Below are 16,083 nucleotides of genomic sequence, written 5' to 3'. Positions count from 1 at the left end.
TCCAACCAATAGCAAGGGGAGATAAGAAAGCCTTCCTTAGCTATCAATGCAAAGAAATAGAGGAAAACAACAGAATGGGAAAGACTAGAGATCTCTTCAAGAAAATTAGGTACCAAGGGAACATTTCATGCAAAGATGGGCTCAATAAAGAACAAAAATGGTATGGACCTAACAGAAGCAGAAGATATTAAGAAGAGGTGGCAAGAATACACAGAACTGTACAAAAAAGATCTTCATGACCCAGATAATCACGATGGTGTGATCACTCACCTAGAGCCAGACATCCTGGAATGTGAAGTAAAGTGGGCCTTAGAAAACATCACTATGAACAAAGGTAGTGGAGGTGATAGAATTCCAGTTGAGCTATTTCAAATCCTAAAAAATGATGCTGTGAAAGTGCTGCACTCAATTTGTCAGCAAATCTGGAAAACTCAGCAGTGGCCACAGGACTGGAAAAGGTCAGTTTTCATTCCAGTCCCAAAGAAAGGCAATGCCAAAGAATGCTCAAACTACCACACAATTGCACTCATCTCACACACTAGTAAAGTAATGCTCAAAATTCTCCAAGCCATGCTTCATCAATACGTGAACCATGAACTTCCAGATGTTCAAGTTAGTTTTAGAAAAGGCAGAGGAACCAGAGATCAAATTGCCAACATCTGCTGGATCATCAAAAAAGCAAGAGAGTTCCAGAAAAATGTCTATTTCTGCTTTATTGACTATGCCAAAGTCTTTGACTGTGTGGATCACAATAAACTGTGGAAAATTCTGAAAGAGATGGGAATACCAGACCACCTGACCTACTTCTTGAGAAACCTATATACAGGTCAGGAAGCAACAGTTAGAACTGGACATGGAACAACAGACTGGTTCCAAATAGGAAAAGGAGTACGTCAAAGCTGTATATGGTCACCCTGCATATTTAACTTCTATGCAGAGTACATCATGAGAAACTCTGGGCTGGAGGAAGCACAAGCTGGAATTAAGATTCCCGGGAGAAATATCAATAACCTCATCGCAGATGACACCACCCTTATGGCAGAAAATGAAGAACTAAAGAGCTTCTTGATGAAAATGAAAGAGGAGAGTGAAAAAGTTGGCTTAAAGCTCAACATTCAGAAAACGAAGATCATGGCATCCAGTCCCATCACTTTATGGCAAATAGAAGGAGAAATGGTGGAAACAGTGGTTGACTTCTTTTCTGGGGGGGCTCCAATATCACTGCAGATGGTGACTGCAGCCATGAAATTAAAAGATGCTTTTACTCCTTGGAAGGAAAGTTATGACCAAGCTAGATAGCATATTAAAAAGCAGAGATATTACTTTGTCAACAAAGGTCCGTCTAGTCAAGGCTATGGTTTCTCCAGTGGTCGTGTATGGATGTGAGAGTTGGACTGTGAATAAAGCTGAGCGCCGAAGAACTGATGCTTTTGAACTGTGGTGTTGGAGAGGACTCTGGAGAGTCCCTTGGACTTCAAGGAGATCCAACCAGTCCATCCTAAAGGAGATCAGTCCTGGGTGTTCATTGGAAGGACTGAGGCTGAAGCTGAAACTCCAGTACTTTGGTCACCTGATGCGAAGAGCTGACTCATTTGAAAAGACCCTGATGCTGGAAAAGACTGAGGGCAGGAGGAGAAGAGGACGACAGAGGATGAGATGGTTGGATGGCATCATCAACTCAATGGACATGAGTTTGGGTAAATTCAAGGAGTTGATGATGGACAGGGGGGCCTGGCGTGCTGTGGTTCGTGTGGTCACAAAGAATTGGACATGACTGAGCGACTGAACTGAACTGAATTAATCCAATATGACTGGTTATAAAAGGAAAAGACAGACACACAGGGAAGCTGTCCATGCACGAAGAGGAAGGCAGAGTTGGAGTGATGCAACTATAAGCTCAGGGTTGCCAAGGATGGACTGCCAGAAGTTAGAGGTAAGGAGGATTCCGCCCAGAGTCTCTGAGGGAATATCAGTGGGACTAGAGTCTCAGAGGGACCTTGCCCACACATTGCTTTCAAACTTTCAACCTCCAGAACTGGGAGAGAATACATTTCTATTGTTCTAAGTTACCCAAGTTGGGGTATTTTAGTACAGCAGCCCTAAGAAATGAATATAACCTCTCAGTTCAGGTATAAGGCCTGACTCTCATCTCTGGAGAGTTCTTACCTCTATCCCTTCACAATGAGAGCCAGGCTGGACCAGAATGCACTCAAGTGATAGGAACTGCCTGCAGGAGAGTGAGAATAAAAGCAACAGGGGCCCGGGCAGATGGCATGGTCTCAGTGAATATGTTACAGAGAAGGAATATTATTTTGAGTCATTAAAGCATTATCTGTACATGTAGCACCTGTGGTCTGGCTCCAGAACTAGAATGTGAGCACTCAGGAGGACATAGTTAAGCAGGAGCCTAGAAACCTGCCATGTTCCCCCACCAGGGCTCAGGCCAAGAGTCTGCATCTTTAAAACCTCCCAAATGGCTCTATAGCTTGAGTTGAGACATGGGAAAAACTGAGGTTCAGAGACATGAAGCGGCCCAAGCTCTCAAATCTGGCTCAAGACACAGCATGGCAGAGGAGTCCAAAAGGGGATGTTTCCAGAGAACAAGTGTGGTCCAATATACCTGGGGGTATATGTTGGGTCCTTGTGGCTGGGAGAAGTTACCTTTTTTAAAAACTTTTTGGCTACACCACATGGCAGGTGGAATCATAGTTCCCTGATGAAGGATCAAACCCATGCCCCCAGCAGTGGAAGCAGAGTCTTAACCACAGGAAAGAAGTCCTGGAAAAATTACCTCTGTAAGACTCAGTTTCCTTCTCTTCAAAATAGGAATAGTGATGGAATTATGAGAATTCTGTGCAGAAATGCAGTGAAAGTTAAGTATCTGGCCCTGGGAATAGTGGTTGTACAGTGGCAGGCAGCAGCCCTGCCACAGCTACAAGGGAAGGAGCTGGGTGGAAGGAGACCTATTTTGCCTCTTTGTCCAACGTGCCTCTCAGGATACTGTTCCATCTTTCAATATTCTGGACAGTAGTTACTATGACACCCAGCACAATCTTAGAGTGAGCTGGAGCATGGGATTTTAAACTGAGACAGGAGGGTTTGGGAACTCTGGACAGTATCCCTGCATTTGGCACCCTGTTCATAAATATTAGAGCTAAGGTTTTTAGGTAATAGGTTGCGCTCTTGAAAACAGAGGTCCTTTTCCAGCCTCATGAGTGCCTTGCACTAAAGATGTTCAAAGAGTCCTCATCATAATGGGTGGCTGACCTCGTCCGGATCTTACACAGCAAGGAGAGGCTGTCCTGTCCCCGGTGTGAGCAGGCAGGCTGTGTTCCAGCCCAGGACTGTAAGTCAGGCTTGGAGGTTCAAAGATGCTGGTATTCAGTATATTTCCAAAATGATTTGTTCTAAGCTAATCTGTCTTCTAGTTTCTATACAAGTCATGAGCAAGAAACACTTTCACCTTCAGAAAGATGCCTTTTAACTTGAAGATTATTTTCATCATTAGAAAACAGAAATCACCAAAGATGCTTTCCCCTGTTAGTGCTCAGGAGGGGGCATTCATATACATACAGTTTAATCTTCTGACAGATCTTGGCCAAAAATGGGAGTGAACAAATATCAGAACCACTTCTGGAGTACTTCTGGAGAGAAAAGCAAAAACAGAAAGAGTTATGTATTTCAAGGAATAGTTCTCCGGTTTCTAAAGGTACTTCCTCTCTTCTTGGCTCCACATTTTGAATTTCTGTACTCTTCTTTCTCCTGAATCTGGGCCATATTACTTAACTCAATTTACCCCTTGTTCCTATCCCCACACTCCAAATTCATTGCACCTCTGTGCTGGCTCCTGAGCTTGAAGGTCTCTCTTGCCCCAGCCAGCTAGTCCCATCTTCTTGTATTTTCCAGCTCTTCCCAAAAGAAGAGGCCCCTTTTGGTCCATTCTACTCAGACAGCATTCTTCTCCTCACTATCTTCAGTGGCTTTAAAAAAGGATTTGGAAAATAAAGACTGTTTTCAAATAAGATAATTCCATCCTGTTAAGAGATAAAATAAAGACTAACGGGAGAGATGGCTTAGGAAGAAGGAAGGCCCCTTCCCTGGGGCGTGGAGGGGTGGAAGGGGTGCAGATGAAGCCCCCAGAGTTTCCTGAACAAAGGGGTTTCAGACAGCAGTTTACATAAGACTCTAGCTGGGGGATAAATTAAAAACCCTGGCTTTTTTTTTTTTAATTAAACAGTGCTTTGAGAAGTATTGCAGTTCCTGTGATGCTTTTCACAGACAAAAGGAAAAACAACTGGGTAGAAAAAGTCAGGAACTGGCATTTATCTCTTTGTTGATAAAGGGAGACAGGTATCTCCTGCTTTTTTAACGTTTACTTCACGCCACCTTGATTCGATGAAAGACCTACGTTAGCATCTATTTTCATGAACTGAAAGAAATCCGAAGAGGAGTTTTCACTTTCATAAAAACAGGAAAAGAAAAAAGCAAAAAGCAAAAATAGTGTTCATCATCTGTTCTGCAGGAGCGAGAATGGAGCCAGTGAGTAACCCCAAGTACTGAAAGGGGCCCTACCCAGCTCCTTCCCCAGAAACCACACTGAACACTTCAGTATCAGGCAGCCATAACTTTGAACCATGTCTGTGAGCTTCTGTGCTTGATCTCCACTTATTGTGTGCATCTGTTAGCAAGATGAGTCCTAAGGTAGCTGCTGCTTAGCCTTAGGAAAGACTTCATAGGAATGGTCTACTTTTGGATAGCGGGGAAGCATGTGGGAATTCTCACCAACCTAGAGAGTCCTTCAGGTGGCTGTGAGTGGTACTAACAGTTGTCAGTATTCTGACCCTAGCAAAGGCAGACAAGTAACCTTTTCTGGCTACAAATGAGATATTTAAGGATCTTTGTGATCTTTGTACAACTTTCGAGAATGAGGAACAATCCTGACTAGTGCCCTCAACTAAATGCAAGAGGTGGAAACAGAAGAGGCTGTCCTTGTCATCACGGAGCTTACTGTCTAGTGGAGCACAGGGGTGGATAATTTGGTCCAGGCATTAATATGGCTTTCTAGGAACTGGAGGAGGAGGCAGGCGAGAAAGGAAGAGACAGATGCTCCACGCTTTTCAACTCAAAGGCAGTTTGCAGACTTGGCTACAAATGTAATTCGTGGGCTCCACCACAATCTACTGACTCAGAAAGCCTAGGGAAGGGCTGGAAATTTGTGTTTTCATAGCTCCAAGTCATTCTGATGCTCACTAAGGTTTGAAAACCACTGCTCTAGATTCTGGCTGAAGAAAGTGTGATCACAAAGCAGAAGCATTGGATGTCATCTAGGAACTTTAGAATTAAGAGCGTCTGACCACACAGTTGACCTGTTGAATCAGAATCTGTATTTTAAAAATGTCCCAGATAGTTGGCATCCACACCAAAGCCAGAGAAGCAGAGGAAGCACCTGGCACAGGGCTGTGGGTATATGAGTGGGACTGGCATCTTGTAGGACATTTCAACCTGGCTGGAGCATAAGGAGCAAGGAGAATGCAGTGGATGTGGAAGGAAGGACACATTAGGATGAGCCTGGAAGGCTGCATCATGTTCTGTCTTGAGGGCAGTGGGGAATCCTGGGAGAGATCACATTGCATTTCAGAAAGACTTCTCTGGAGGAGACATGAATGCCCGGAGGAGGCAAGAAGGGACAGAGAAACCCAATGGCAGATAAAGACTCTAAGGCCTGGTCCTGGGCTTTCTAACCTCAGTACTATTGCCATTCAGGGTTGAATAATTCTTTGTTGTGGGCTGTCCTGTGCATTGTAGGCTATTTAGCAGCGTATCTGGCATCTAGCCGCTATAGTCAGTTGCCCCCAAATGTCTCCAATTGTTGCCAAATGTCCCCAAGAGAGGTGATGGGGGACACCATTGCCTCTGGTTGGGAACCACTGATGGAAGGCGGGAGGAGGGGGATCGGGGTACAGAGATGGGATGTTTGGAGAACTGGTAACTGAGTGAGCTGAGCAGTGTAGACACATTGTGAAACACACTCCGGCGTGCAATTATACCATAACATGGGTGCCAGTTGGTAGAGACACATTCTAAGATCCAGAGTCAGGTTGCATTTGAAAGTTTGAGTTACTTCTTTTTATATTCACTTTGTCTGAAGGCCTTGGTCTAATTAACCTAATGGCAATGCAGATTTTAACACAGATGATAACCAATACATTAAACATTTTATAAGGACAGGCTGATAATTACTACACAGGAGATACAATGGAATAAAATGCACAGCTGTTCACTGTCGAAATTCAGCCTGAAGACTGCAGCTGTCTTTGACATTCCTTGTGCAGAAATTGAATCTAGGATGTAGGCAGAAGGTGATGTAACTTGTCCAGGGATCCCCAGAACGCCTTCTGTTAAGACAGATGTTTTGATCATCCAGCCTTTTCATCACATGGTATGGGAAGGACTAACGTCTTCTTACAAACTTGCAAAGGGAACTTAGATGGAAACAGAGCAGCACTGCAGAGATCCTCACTTGCATATTTGACAGCCCTTTCCTTTCAATTCAAACCTTACTAGACAGAGGCAGAAAGGGGGCTGTTATTATCTCAGAGATGATTTAAAACAGCACATCTGGCTGTATGTAATCCCATCTAAAATGAAAGTCCCAAATCTGGGCTGTCCTGGGGCGTAGGATTCAGGCAGCATTTTCATTTTTGCCATCTATTTGGCCAACTTCTATTTGCATCTGGAGCTTTGCCCACCCCATGATGTTAAATGAATACAGAACAATAAGCAGAGGTTAAATAAATGAGAATGTGGTGAATGGGGTAAATAGAGGCTCAAAGGGGGAGCATAACTTCTCTTCTGCATTGCAGGCAGATTCTTTACCATCTGAGCCACCAGGGAAGCCCCCTTCTGTACATAACCACTTAAAATTGAATTTCTGAGTGATATAGTACTTTTAAACCATTGTCATATATTATTTTACTTGAATTTGTATGTGTGCTAAATTGCTTCAGTCGTGTCTGACCCTTTGTAACCCTATGGAACATAGCCTGCCAGGCTTCTCTGTCCATGGGATTTCCCAGGCAAGAATACTGGAGTGGGTTGCCATTTCTTCCTCCAGGGGATCTTCCCAACCCAAGGATTGAAGCTGTTTCTCCAGCTTTGCAGGTAGCTTCTTTGCCACTGAGTCACCTGGGAAGCCCAGGGCAAGTCTGAACAGTGGCAATTTTTAAAGTCTTTCCAGATGGTTCTATTGAGTAGGTAGGTTTACCATCAGGGCCATCGGGTTCAGCTGTATGGATTGTACCACTGTACAATTTTAATAGTCACACAGCCTGTGATGTGAATGGTGCTTCCTGAAATTCAGTACTGAGGAGGTCTGGTTGAAAGCTATTGTAATGGTGGAAAGGTTAGAAACTGGGCAGAAGCTAAACCTGGACTTAAATGATGAGTTTCTCACTTACAAGCTATGTGCAATGAGGAAATTACTTAACCTATCTGATTCTTAGTTTTCTTATCTGTAAAATGGGGTTGATAACAAAAATATGCTAGCTCCTTTTAGGCATTTTTGTGAGGACAAACTGAGGACATAACTCAAGTATTCTAAACATTTAGATGCTCAGTGATCTGCCGAATCCACGAAGACCTCCCCCTCCACCCCCCAACCCGGCTCCCCAGCCACAACACTTAACTCTTCCCCAGTCTGGATTTTCTGACAGGTTGTGCTGAAATGATATGCAACTTACTGTGTGTTTCTCTGCATTTTGGCTAGGTCTACAGTTACATCAGCCATCACAATGGAATTAATTGCAGGCAATATCCTCTGAGCAGTTTTTAAAAGATTCTTATTTGCATTTCCTGATTATTTTTTCTTTGATAGCTTTAATTTAGAGAGTAAATAAATTGGAGGATATTTTTGAGGAGCTTTTTTTTATTGTTGAATTGTTCAGTTGATTTTTTTTTTTTTTTTTTTTGGCTTCTTGCAAGGCATGATTGGAATCCTGCCCCATGAATTATGCTGGCAATTTTGGTGACAGAAATGAAAAATTGTAAAGTCCTAATTAGCCTTTGAGTCAATGCCAAGGCAGTTTGTGCTAGTGAAGTAAACAAGGCTCTGAGAATAAATTTGTAGATGCATATTGAGAAGAATTAAAAGAAAAATGGTATTATTCTCCAGTCTGTTTAGAGTTCTGAAGGTGGTGGTCAAGGTTTCATGTGAAGCTTCAATTTCTTGTTCAATGTCTTAAGTGGATTAATTGAACCAGTTACGGTTGGCCTTTAATTACTCACTGAATTAAGTAATAATTGACGATGCAGGCATTATGATTGCTTAATCGATTGTGTAGAAATGTCTTCATGCTATCATTCAACATGTATCAGACTTGTACATCAAAACCCATGTGCCCCCCTCAAGTAGGGTTGCCAAACAAAATATTGTGCTGGACATACTTATACTAAAAATTATTCATTATTTATTTGAACTTCAAATTTAATCTTCCATTTTTATTTGCTAAATCTGGCAGGCTGAGCCACAAGGAATTTTCCTCCCCTTTATTTCCATGTTGCCAAATCAATACTACTTTGAATGTATTGTATCAGGTGAAGGATAAGCTGGGCCAGCAGGGAGAAGCCAAGGATGAGGGCCATGTCCTCTCATCTCTGATGAATGTTTCCTTCCTGCCAGAACAGCTTAGCATCAGGGGAGACACTTCTTCAAAGGTTTACCTTTCTGCTTCCTTTTCATCTGGGGCTGAATGACCACCAGGGCCCCAGTCAAATACTTGACTTAATGATAACCAGTTTGAACTAAGCATTCTGTCTGTTGAATAAAACTATGATTGCAAAAAGGAAAAATTAGGGGAAAAGAATAATAATGGTGATGATTTTAGCTAGCATCTGTGGAGTGCTTGACACGTCCCAGGTATGATACTAGGCACTTTACACACACGGGCTCTCTTAGGTCCTGATACCTAGCTTTGAGAAAGGAAAGCTGTCACTGTCCCTATCTCACTGATAGGGGAACTGAGGCTCAGCCTAGATCACATATTTAGAAAGTGATGGAGCAGGAGGTTACACTCTCCTCCAATATCATCTGCTGGAGGGCAGCAATTCTCAACAGTGAGTGCCAGAGGATACGTGACGATGGCAGAAGACATTTTTGGTTGTGGTGACTATGGGGGAGACGGGTAGCATCTAGCAGATAGAGGACAGGGATACTGCTAACATCCTACAATGCCCCGGGCAGAACCCACAACTAAGGATTATCCAGCTCCAACTGAAGGTGAGAAATGCAGCTGTAGAGAGAAGGGAGGAGAAAAAAGAGAAAAAAAGAAGACGGCGCTCATATTCCTACTTCAGTCCCAATTCAACTGTGGAGTGTTGTGGGCTTGTGTCAGGAGTAATGGCCTTCGGAGTGGGAGAGCAGAAGCCAGAGGGAGGTGAATGTGCCAAGGACAATGCTGGCATTCTGCCTGTCAGTTGCTTACCAGAGCTGGAGATTTCTTGACAATCTGTCTGGCCTTCTCAAGTGTAAATGTCCATGCCTCCTATAAAAATAAAGTTAGACAATATCACAACTTGTATCCCATCTCTTCTTTTTCTGGGTTTCCAAAGTTAGATTTTTTGTTTGTCACTTAGCAATAAATGCATTATTCTATAGCTTTCTGATAAAATAACTCACAAGAAAGCAATTTCATGTTAATAACTCTCTTTAATAAGGGATTTGCTTTGTGCCAGATGCTATGCTAAGTGCTTTGCAAATATTATGTTATTTAATCTTCACAGTATCTCTGAGAGCTATGACCTTTTTACAGATGAAGAAATTGAGATGCATACAAACTAAGAAATTGGCTGTAGATCTCAGAGCCAGTGTCCAAAAGAGACACCATCTGAACCTTTGTCTTCTTGCCTGCTATGCCAAGCTCAATGACTTGTCTTTGGGTCTGAAAGCCCCAGTGCAGGAGGTGCAAATTTCTGTTATGATTTCCTTTTTGGTGGCCCTTGTTAGCTTAAAGTTCATTCTCCACAACATTGACGGTGGTGTTCCTCTGCCTTAATTATGGGTCCCCTGTTTCTCTGCTTTGGAAATATCCCTTTGAATTTGAGGCCCATCTCAAGCATCTATAGGGTCTAGCAGTTTCTAATACATTGTAAGTGCTCAATAGATATAGAAATAAAAGTGAAAGAAAACATTTATCATATTGTGCCAAACAAAGAAAAAATAGGTTATCAGATTTTGCACATACAGAAAAGAAAAGAAAAGAAATCCTGCAAATGTGTGCATGTGTATGCTCAGTTGACTCTTTGCAGCCCTGTGGACTGTAGCCCACCAGGCCCCTCTGTTCATGGAATTTTCCAGGCAAGAATACTGGACCGGGTTGTCATTTCCTGGGGATCTTCCGGACCCAGGGATCGAACTTGCATCTCCCGTGTCTCCTGCATTGGCAGGCAGATTCTTTGCCACTGCACCACCTGGGAAGGCCCTTGCAAAGAAATATGCCACAATAATAGTTGGTGATAACTTTTTCCTAAATTTTCAATAATGAGCACAAATTCAGCAATAAATGCTTTTAAAAAAAAAAAGAAAGAACTCAATACACATTGCCCTGTTGCTTATTAAAAATGATCTGAGGTTTTCTTTTTTTTTATTTTCTTTTTTTATTTTTTTAAAAAATTTATTTATTTATTTTTAATTTTTACTTTACAATTCTGTATTGGTTTTGGCATAGATTGACATGAATCCACCACAGGTGTACATGCGTTCCCAAACATGAGCCCCCCTCCCACCCCCCTCCCCACAACATCTCTCTGGGTCATCCCCGCGCGTCAGCCCCAAGCGTGTCATATCCTGCATCAGACATAGACTGGCATTTCGATTCTTACATGATATTATACATGTTTCAATGCCATTCTCCCAAATCATCCCACCCTCTCCCTCTCCCTCTGAGTCCAAAAGTCCGCTATACACATCTGTGTCTTTTTTGCTGTCCTGCATACAGGGTCATCATTGCCATCTTCCTAAATTCCATATATATGTGTTAGTATACTGTATTGGTGTTTTTCTTTCTGGCTCACTTCACTCTGTATAATCGGCTCCAGTTTCATCCATCTCATCAGAACTGATTCAAATGTATTCTTTTTAATGGCTGAGTAATACTCCATTGTGTATATGTACCACAGCTTTCTTATCCATTCATCTACTGATGGACATCTAGGTTGTTTCCATGTCCTGGCTATTATAAACAGTGCTGCAATGAACATTGGGGTACATGTGTCTCTTTCAATTCTGGTTTCCTCTGTGTGTATGCCCAACAGTGGGATTGCTGGGTCATAAGGCATTTCTATTTGCAATTTTTTAAGGAATCTCCACACTGTTCTCCATAGTGGCTGTACTAGTTTGCATTCCCACCAACAGTGTAGGAGGGTTCCCTTCTCTCCACATCCTCTCCAGCATTTATTGCTTGCAGATTTTTGGATCGCAGACATTCTGACTGGTGTGAAGTGGTACCTCATTGTGGTTTTGATTTGCATTTCTCTAATAATGAGTGATGTTGAGTATCTTTTCATGTGTTTGTTGGCCATCCGTATGTCTTCTTTGGAGAAATGTCTATTTAGTTCTTTGGCCCATTTTTTGATTGGGTCGTTTATTTTTCTGGAATTGAGCTGCAGGAGTTGCTTGTATATTTTTGAGATTAGTTGTTTGTCAGTTGCTTCATTTGCTATTATTTTCTCCCATTCGGAAGGCTGTCTTTTCACTTTGCTTATGTTTTCCTTTGTTGTGCAGAAGCTTTTAATTTTAATTAGATCCCATTTGTTTATTTTTGCTTTTATTTCCAGAATTCTGGGAGGTGGATCATAGAGGATCCTGCTGTGGTTTATGTCGGAGAGTGTTTTGCCTATGTTCTCCTCTAAGAGTTTTATAGTTTCTGGTCTTACATTTAGATCTTTAATCCATTTTGAGTTTATCTTTGTGTGCGGTGTTAGAAAGTGATCTAGTTTCATTCTTTTACAAGTGGTTGACCAGTTTTCCCAGCACCACTTGTTAAAGAGATTGTCTTTACTCCATTGTATATTCTGGCCTCCTTTGTCAAAGATAAGGTGTCCATATGTGTGTGGACTTATCTCTGGGCTTTCTATTTTGTTCCATTGATCTATATGTCTGTCTTTGTGCCAATACCATACTGTCTTGATGACTGTGGCTTTGTAGTAGAGCCTGAAGTCAGGCAAATTGATTCCTCCAGTTCCATTCTTCTTTCTCAAGATTGCTTTGGCTATTCGTGGTTTTTTGTATTTCCATACAAATCTTGAAATTATTTGTTCTAGTTCTGTGAAAAATATCGCCGGTATCTTGATAGGGATTGCATTGAATTTGTAAATTGCTTTGGGTAATATACTCATTTTCACTATATTGATTCTGCCGATCCATGAGCATGGTATATTTCTCCATCTATTAGTGTCCTCTTTGATTTCTTTCATCAGTGTTTTATAGTTTTCTGTATATAGGTCTTTAGTTTCTTTAGGTAGATATATTCCTAAGTATTTTATTCTTTTGGTTGCAATGGTGAATGGAATTGTTTCCTTAATTTCTTCTTCTACTTTCTCATTATTAGTGTATAGGAATGCAAGGGATTTCTGTGTGTTGATTTTATATCCTGCAACTTTACTATATTCATTAATTAGCTCTAGTAATTTTCTGGTAGAGTCTTTAGTGTTTTCTATGTAGAGGATCATGTCATCTGCAAACAGTGAGAGTTTTACTTCTTCTTTTCCAATTTGGATTCCTTTTATTTCTTTTTCTGCTCTGATTGCTGTGGCTAAAACTTCCAGAACTATGTTGAATAGTAGTGGTGAAAGTGGGCACCCTTGTCTTGTTCCTGACTTAAGGGGAAATGCTTTCAATTTTTCACCATTGAGGATAATGTTTGCTGTGGGTTTGTCATATATAGCTTTTATTATATTGAGGTATGTTCCTTCTATTCCTGCTTTCTGGAGAGTTTTTATCATAAATGGATGTTGAATTTTGTCAAAGGCCTTCTCTGCATCTATTGAGATAATCATATGGTTTTTATTTTTCAATTTGTTAATGTGGTGAATTACATTGATTGATTTGCGGATATTGAAGAATCCTTGCATCCCTGGGATAAAGCCCACTTGGTCATGGTGTACGATCTTTTTAATGTGTTGTTGGATTCTGATTGCTAGAATTTTGTTGAGGATTTTTGCATCTATGTTCATCAGTGATATTGGCCTGTAGTTTTCCTTTTTTGTAGTATCTTTGTCAGGTTTTGGTATTAGGGTGATGGTGGCCTCATAAAAAAAAAAATGTAAAACATAGATTTCTGTCAACCCCCCCAAATAAATAAATAAATAAAAATGATCTGTTCCCAGTACATGGATGTGGTAAGGACCCTGAGATCTGGGGCTGAATGGACACTCCTGTCTCCTGAAATTCCCATTCTGGCAAGGAGGCACCAGGAACAGGTACAGTAAGCACAGTAAGTGGAAGTGAGATGAAGCAGAGAGAAGGTGCTGGCAACATCTTTTTGGAAGGGCCATTTGGATCCCCTTGAGAGAACTGATCTGATTTTAACCCAGCTCAGTTCTCTAGGGAGACCAATGTTTAGTGAGGAATAAAGACAAGGAAGAAAAAGGAGGAGAAGAAGTGACAACGGTTTTGCCAAGTATCTTCTGACCCCTTAGTGTTGGGCATAATTGCTGCTTCTGGGTCCTCCCTAGAATGCTCAGGGTAGATGTGTATGGTCTTGGCTTGACAAGAGCAGCACTGTCTCCCACAGTTAAAGTGCAATGCTATCATAAGAGAAATCATGAGTGCTTTCAAAAGATGCTTTGGGTAACGTAAATCCTATGTATTGGAAAATAGTCACCGTAGGATATAGTGGAACACAGATATAATAATAGACCGCAAATTTCACCCAAAGGTCAGACATGCCACTATTTGATAAAAAATTAAAAGCAGAGGAGCTCCCTCCATTTGTCTTCCTACATAACAGAAATGACCTCAAAGCCCCATTTGTCCTTTTCTCTTAACTCTGCTGTCTTCCACTGGAATTATTTATGCATTTACTACCTCCAGTGGGCAGTCAAGTCCTCAGGAACAGCTTCTTTCAAACCTTGCTCCATTTGTAAATTAATTTATGTCATTAAATTTGGGAGTGAGGAGCAGTTTGTCCTAATAAACTTTTAGAAAAGATCAGGAGTAGATCAGTGAGCTTCTCCTCATCCCTAAACCCCCTCATAAATGCCTGCTCCTTGACAATAAAAAAATTTCATGTCTAAAAGCATCATTTTATGTCCCAGGGGGCTTTTTCCTTTGTGGGAGCTTGTCACTGCTGTCAAAGTGTGATGTGAAGAAAAAGCATTTTCTGTAATTTTCAAATCTACTGCTGCTATAATTGATAGCAGAGAACTTGATCACTAAAAGTTATTCCCTGTCGAAACTCACGTCTAATAATACTATGTTTCTTTATTTCCTTCACTCCTGAGGGTACCAGAACTCAGCTCTTTACCATCACAGAACCTGAGAAGGACCAGTCTGTGACTGTCCTGTCTAATTCATCCTCCTGAAATGTTGAGGGACATTATGTTGAGATCTGGAGCAACCCGTGTGCACCATATTCTCTGCATGCTTCCTCATACTTGTCAATATAGTGCAGTGTGCTTTGGCTGAAACATCTGAATGTTTGCGAAATGCCTTTCCAAATGGTACTCCTTACCCTAAAGTGGCTTAACCCCTTGAATATGCTAATATGTGCAATGGCTCTCCCAGCAGGGAATTTAGTTTACAGACTTCCCAAACTTTTAAAACTTAACAACAATTTTCTTTTCTAGCACACTCATTAACATCTCCCAGAGTGGGAGTAAAAGCAAGGCTTTCTGTGTCAAACATGTCTCATTTGAATCTGAACAGAGTAACTTACTGGGTCTGTAACTTGGGACAAGTTATTTATCTACGCTAAGCTTCGGTTACCTCATCTATAAAATAAGGATAATAGTAACTACTACTTATCACTTTCTACATTGTAGTCTTACCAGTTTGCTGTCATTCTTCTCTCCCAGGATACAAAACCCTTGATGAGAAGGATTATGTGTCATTCACTATTACATCCCTAATATATAATTCATGGCACAACACAGATACTTTAGAAGAACTTGTGGAATGAATGAATGAATGATTGCACAGAGAAATGACTGGTTGAATGAATATTTCTTTTTTCTTTCATTATCAATCATATGCTTGTGACTACGCTTGTCCCTGGGTTACATGAATTTCCACACAGGTGGAAAGGTGCTAGGCATACAGAGCTAGCACTCTTCCAACCATGTGATCCTTTGTATTAAATCATCCACATGCCATAGGAGCTAAATTTGCCATTCCCCTGAGCCTTGGTGATATTATCTGGCTTGTGTTAAAATTTCAGACTTAATTTATTCTTGGAAAACAGCATGACAATGGTGGGAAATGTGCTAGAATTCAGAGACTTGGACCATGTGCTCTGTTTGCAGACTGCCATGGTTAAATGATATAACCTCCAAGTCTCTGCTATCTGTAAAATTGGATGTAAAGACTCAAAGACATTTGTTAAAGCTATTTGTTTGCTTGTCTTAAAGACAGGCAAAGGGGGCAAATTGTAATCAACATGAAAATGAACATAATTATTCTCTTACCTTGGTAGCATTTTCCACTGTTGGTGAAAAAAAACTAGCATTTTTAAGCCATTGTTTCTAAAGAAAGAGGACCACGCTTCTATCTTCTGGAAAACTACAACTTCGCAACTGTAATCAGTGATTGGAGAGAAAGTTGGGGAATTGATTGTGAGACAGATATAAAACTCTCCTGGCTGGAAGCCATAATGATGTTTCTGACTCACTGAGAGCAATCATCTGAGCATAAGCAGATTCTCCATCAACAATGAGGGGCTTGGTTCTGGAAATACTCATTTGATCCTGCAATTTGTTATGGTCAAATCTTTTCAATTTCTCATTACTTTCTCCCTTTAATTGCGGTGTTTCCTTATTCCAGTTTCAAATCTCCTTCAGAGTCTCATGAGTGAATTGCAGAGGAAGCCATTA

The 16,083-nt window shown here is 41.2% G+C and overlaps 1 protein-coding gene across 1 annotated transcript in view; it reads right to left on the bottom strand.

Annotated features, from left to right (window-relative positions):
* AOAH (acyloxyacyl hydrolase) overlaps window positions 1–16,083 on the bottom strand; it is a 208,570-nt gene that overhangs the window by 129,042 nt on the left and 63,445 nt on the right. The window contains exons 6-7 of the mRNA XM_040260182.1: window positions 9,480–9,539; window positions 3,574–3,644 (exon numbers count right to left, since the gene is read on the bottom strand). Coding sequence (XP_040116116.1) covers window positions 3,574–3,644; window positions 9,480–9,539 — 131 coding nt within the window. The remainder of the gene's footprint in view (window positions 1–3,573; window positions 3,645–9,479; window positions 9,540–16,083) is intronic.

Source organism: Oryx dammah, unplaced genomic scaffold (genome assembly GCF_014754425.2).
Source record: "Oryx dammah isolate SB20612 unplaced genomic scaffold, SCBI_Odam_1.1 HiC_scaffold_18, whole genome shotgun sequence".
Taxonomy (NCBI): domain Eukaryota; kingdom Metazoa; phylum Chordata; class Mammalia; order Artiodactyla; family Bovidae; genus Oryx; species Oryx dammah.
Note: the sequence above shows the minus strand (reverse complement) of the source record. Positions and strands in the feature narration are given on the sequence as shown.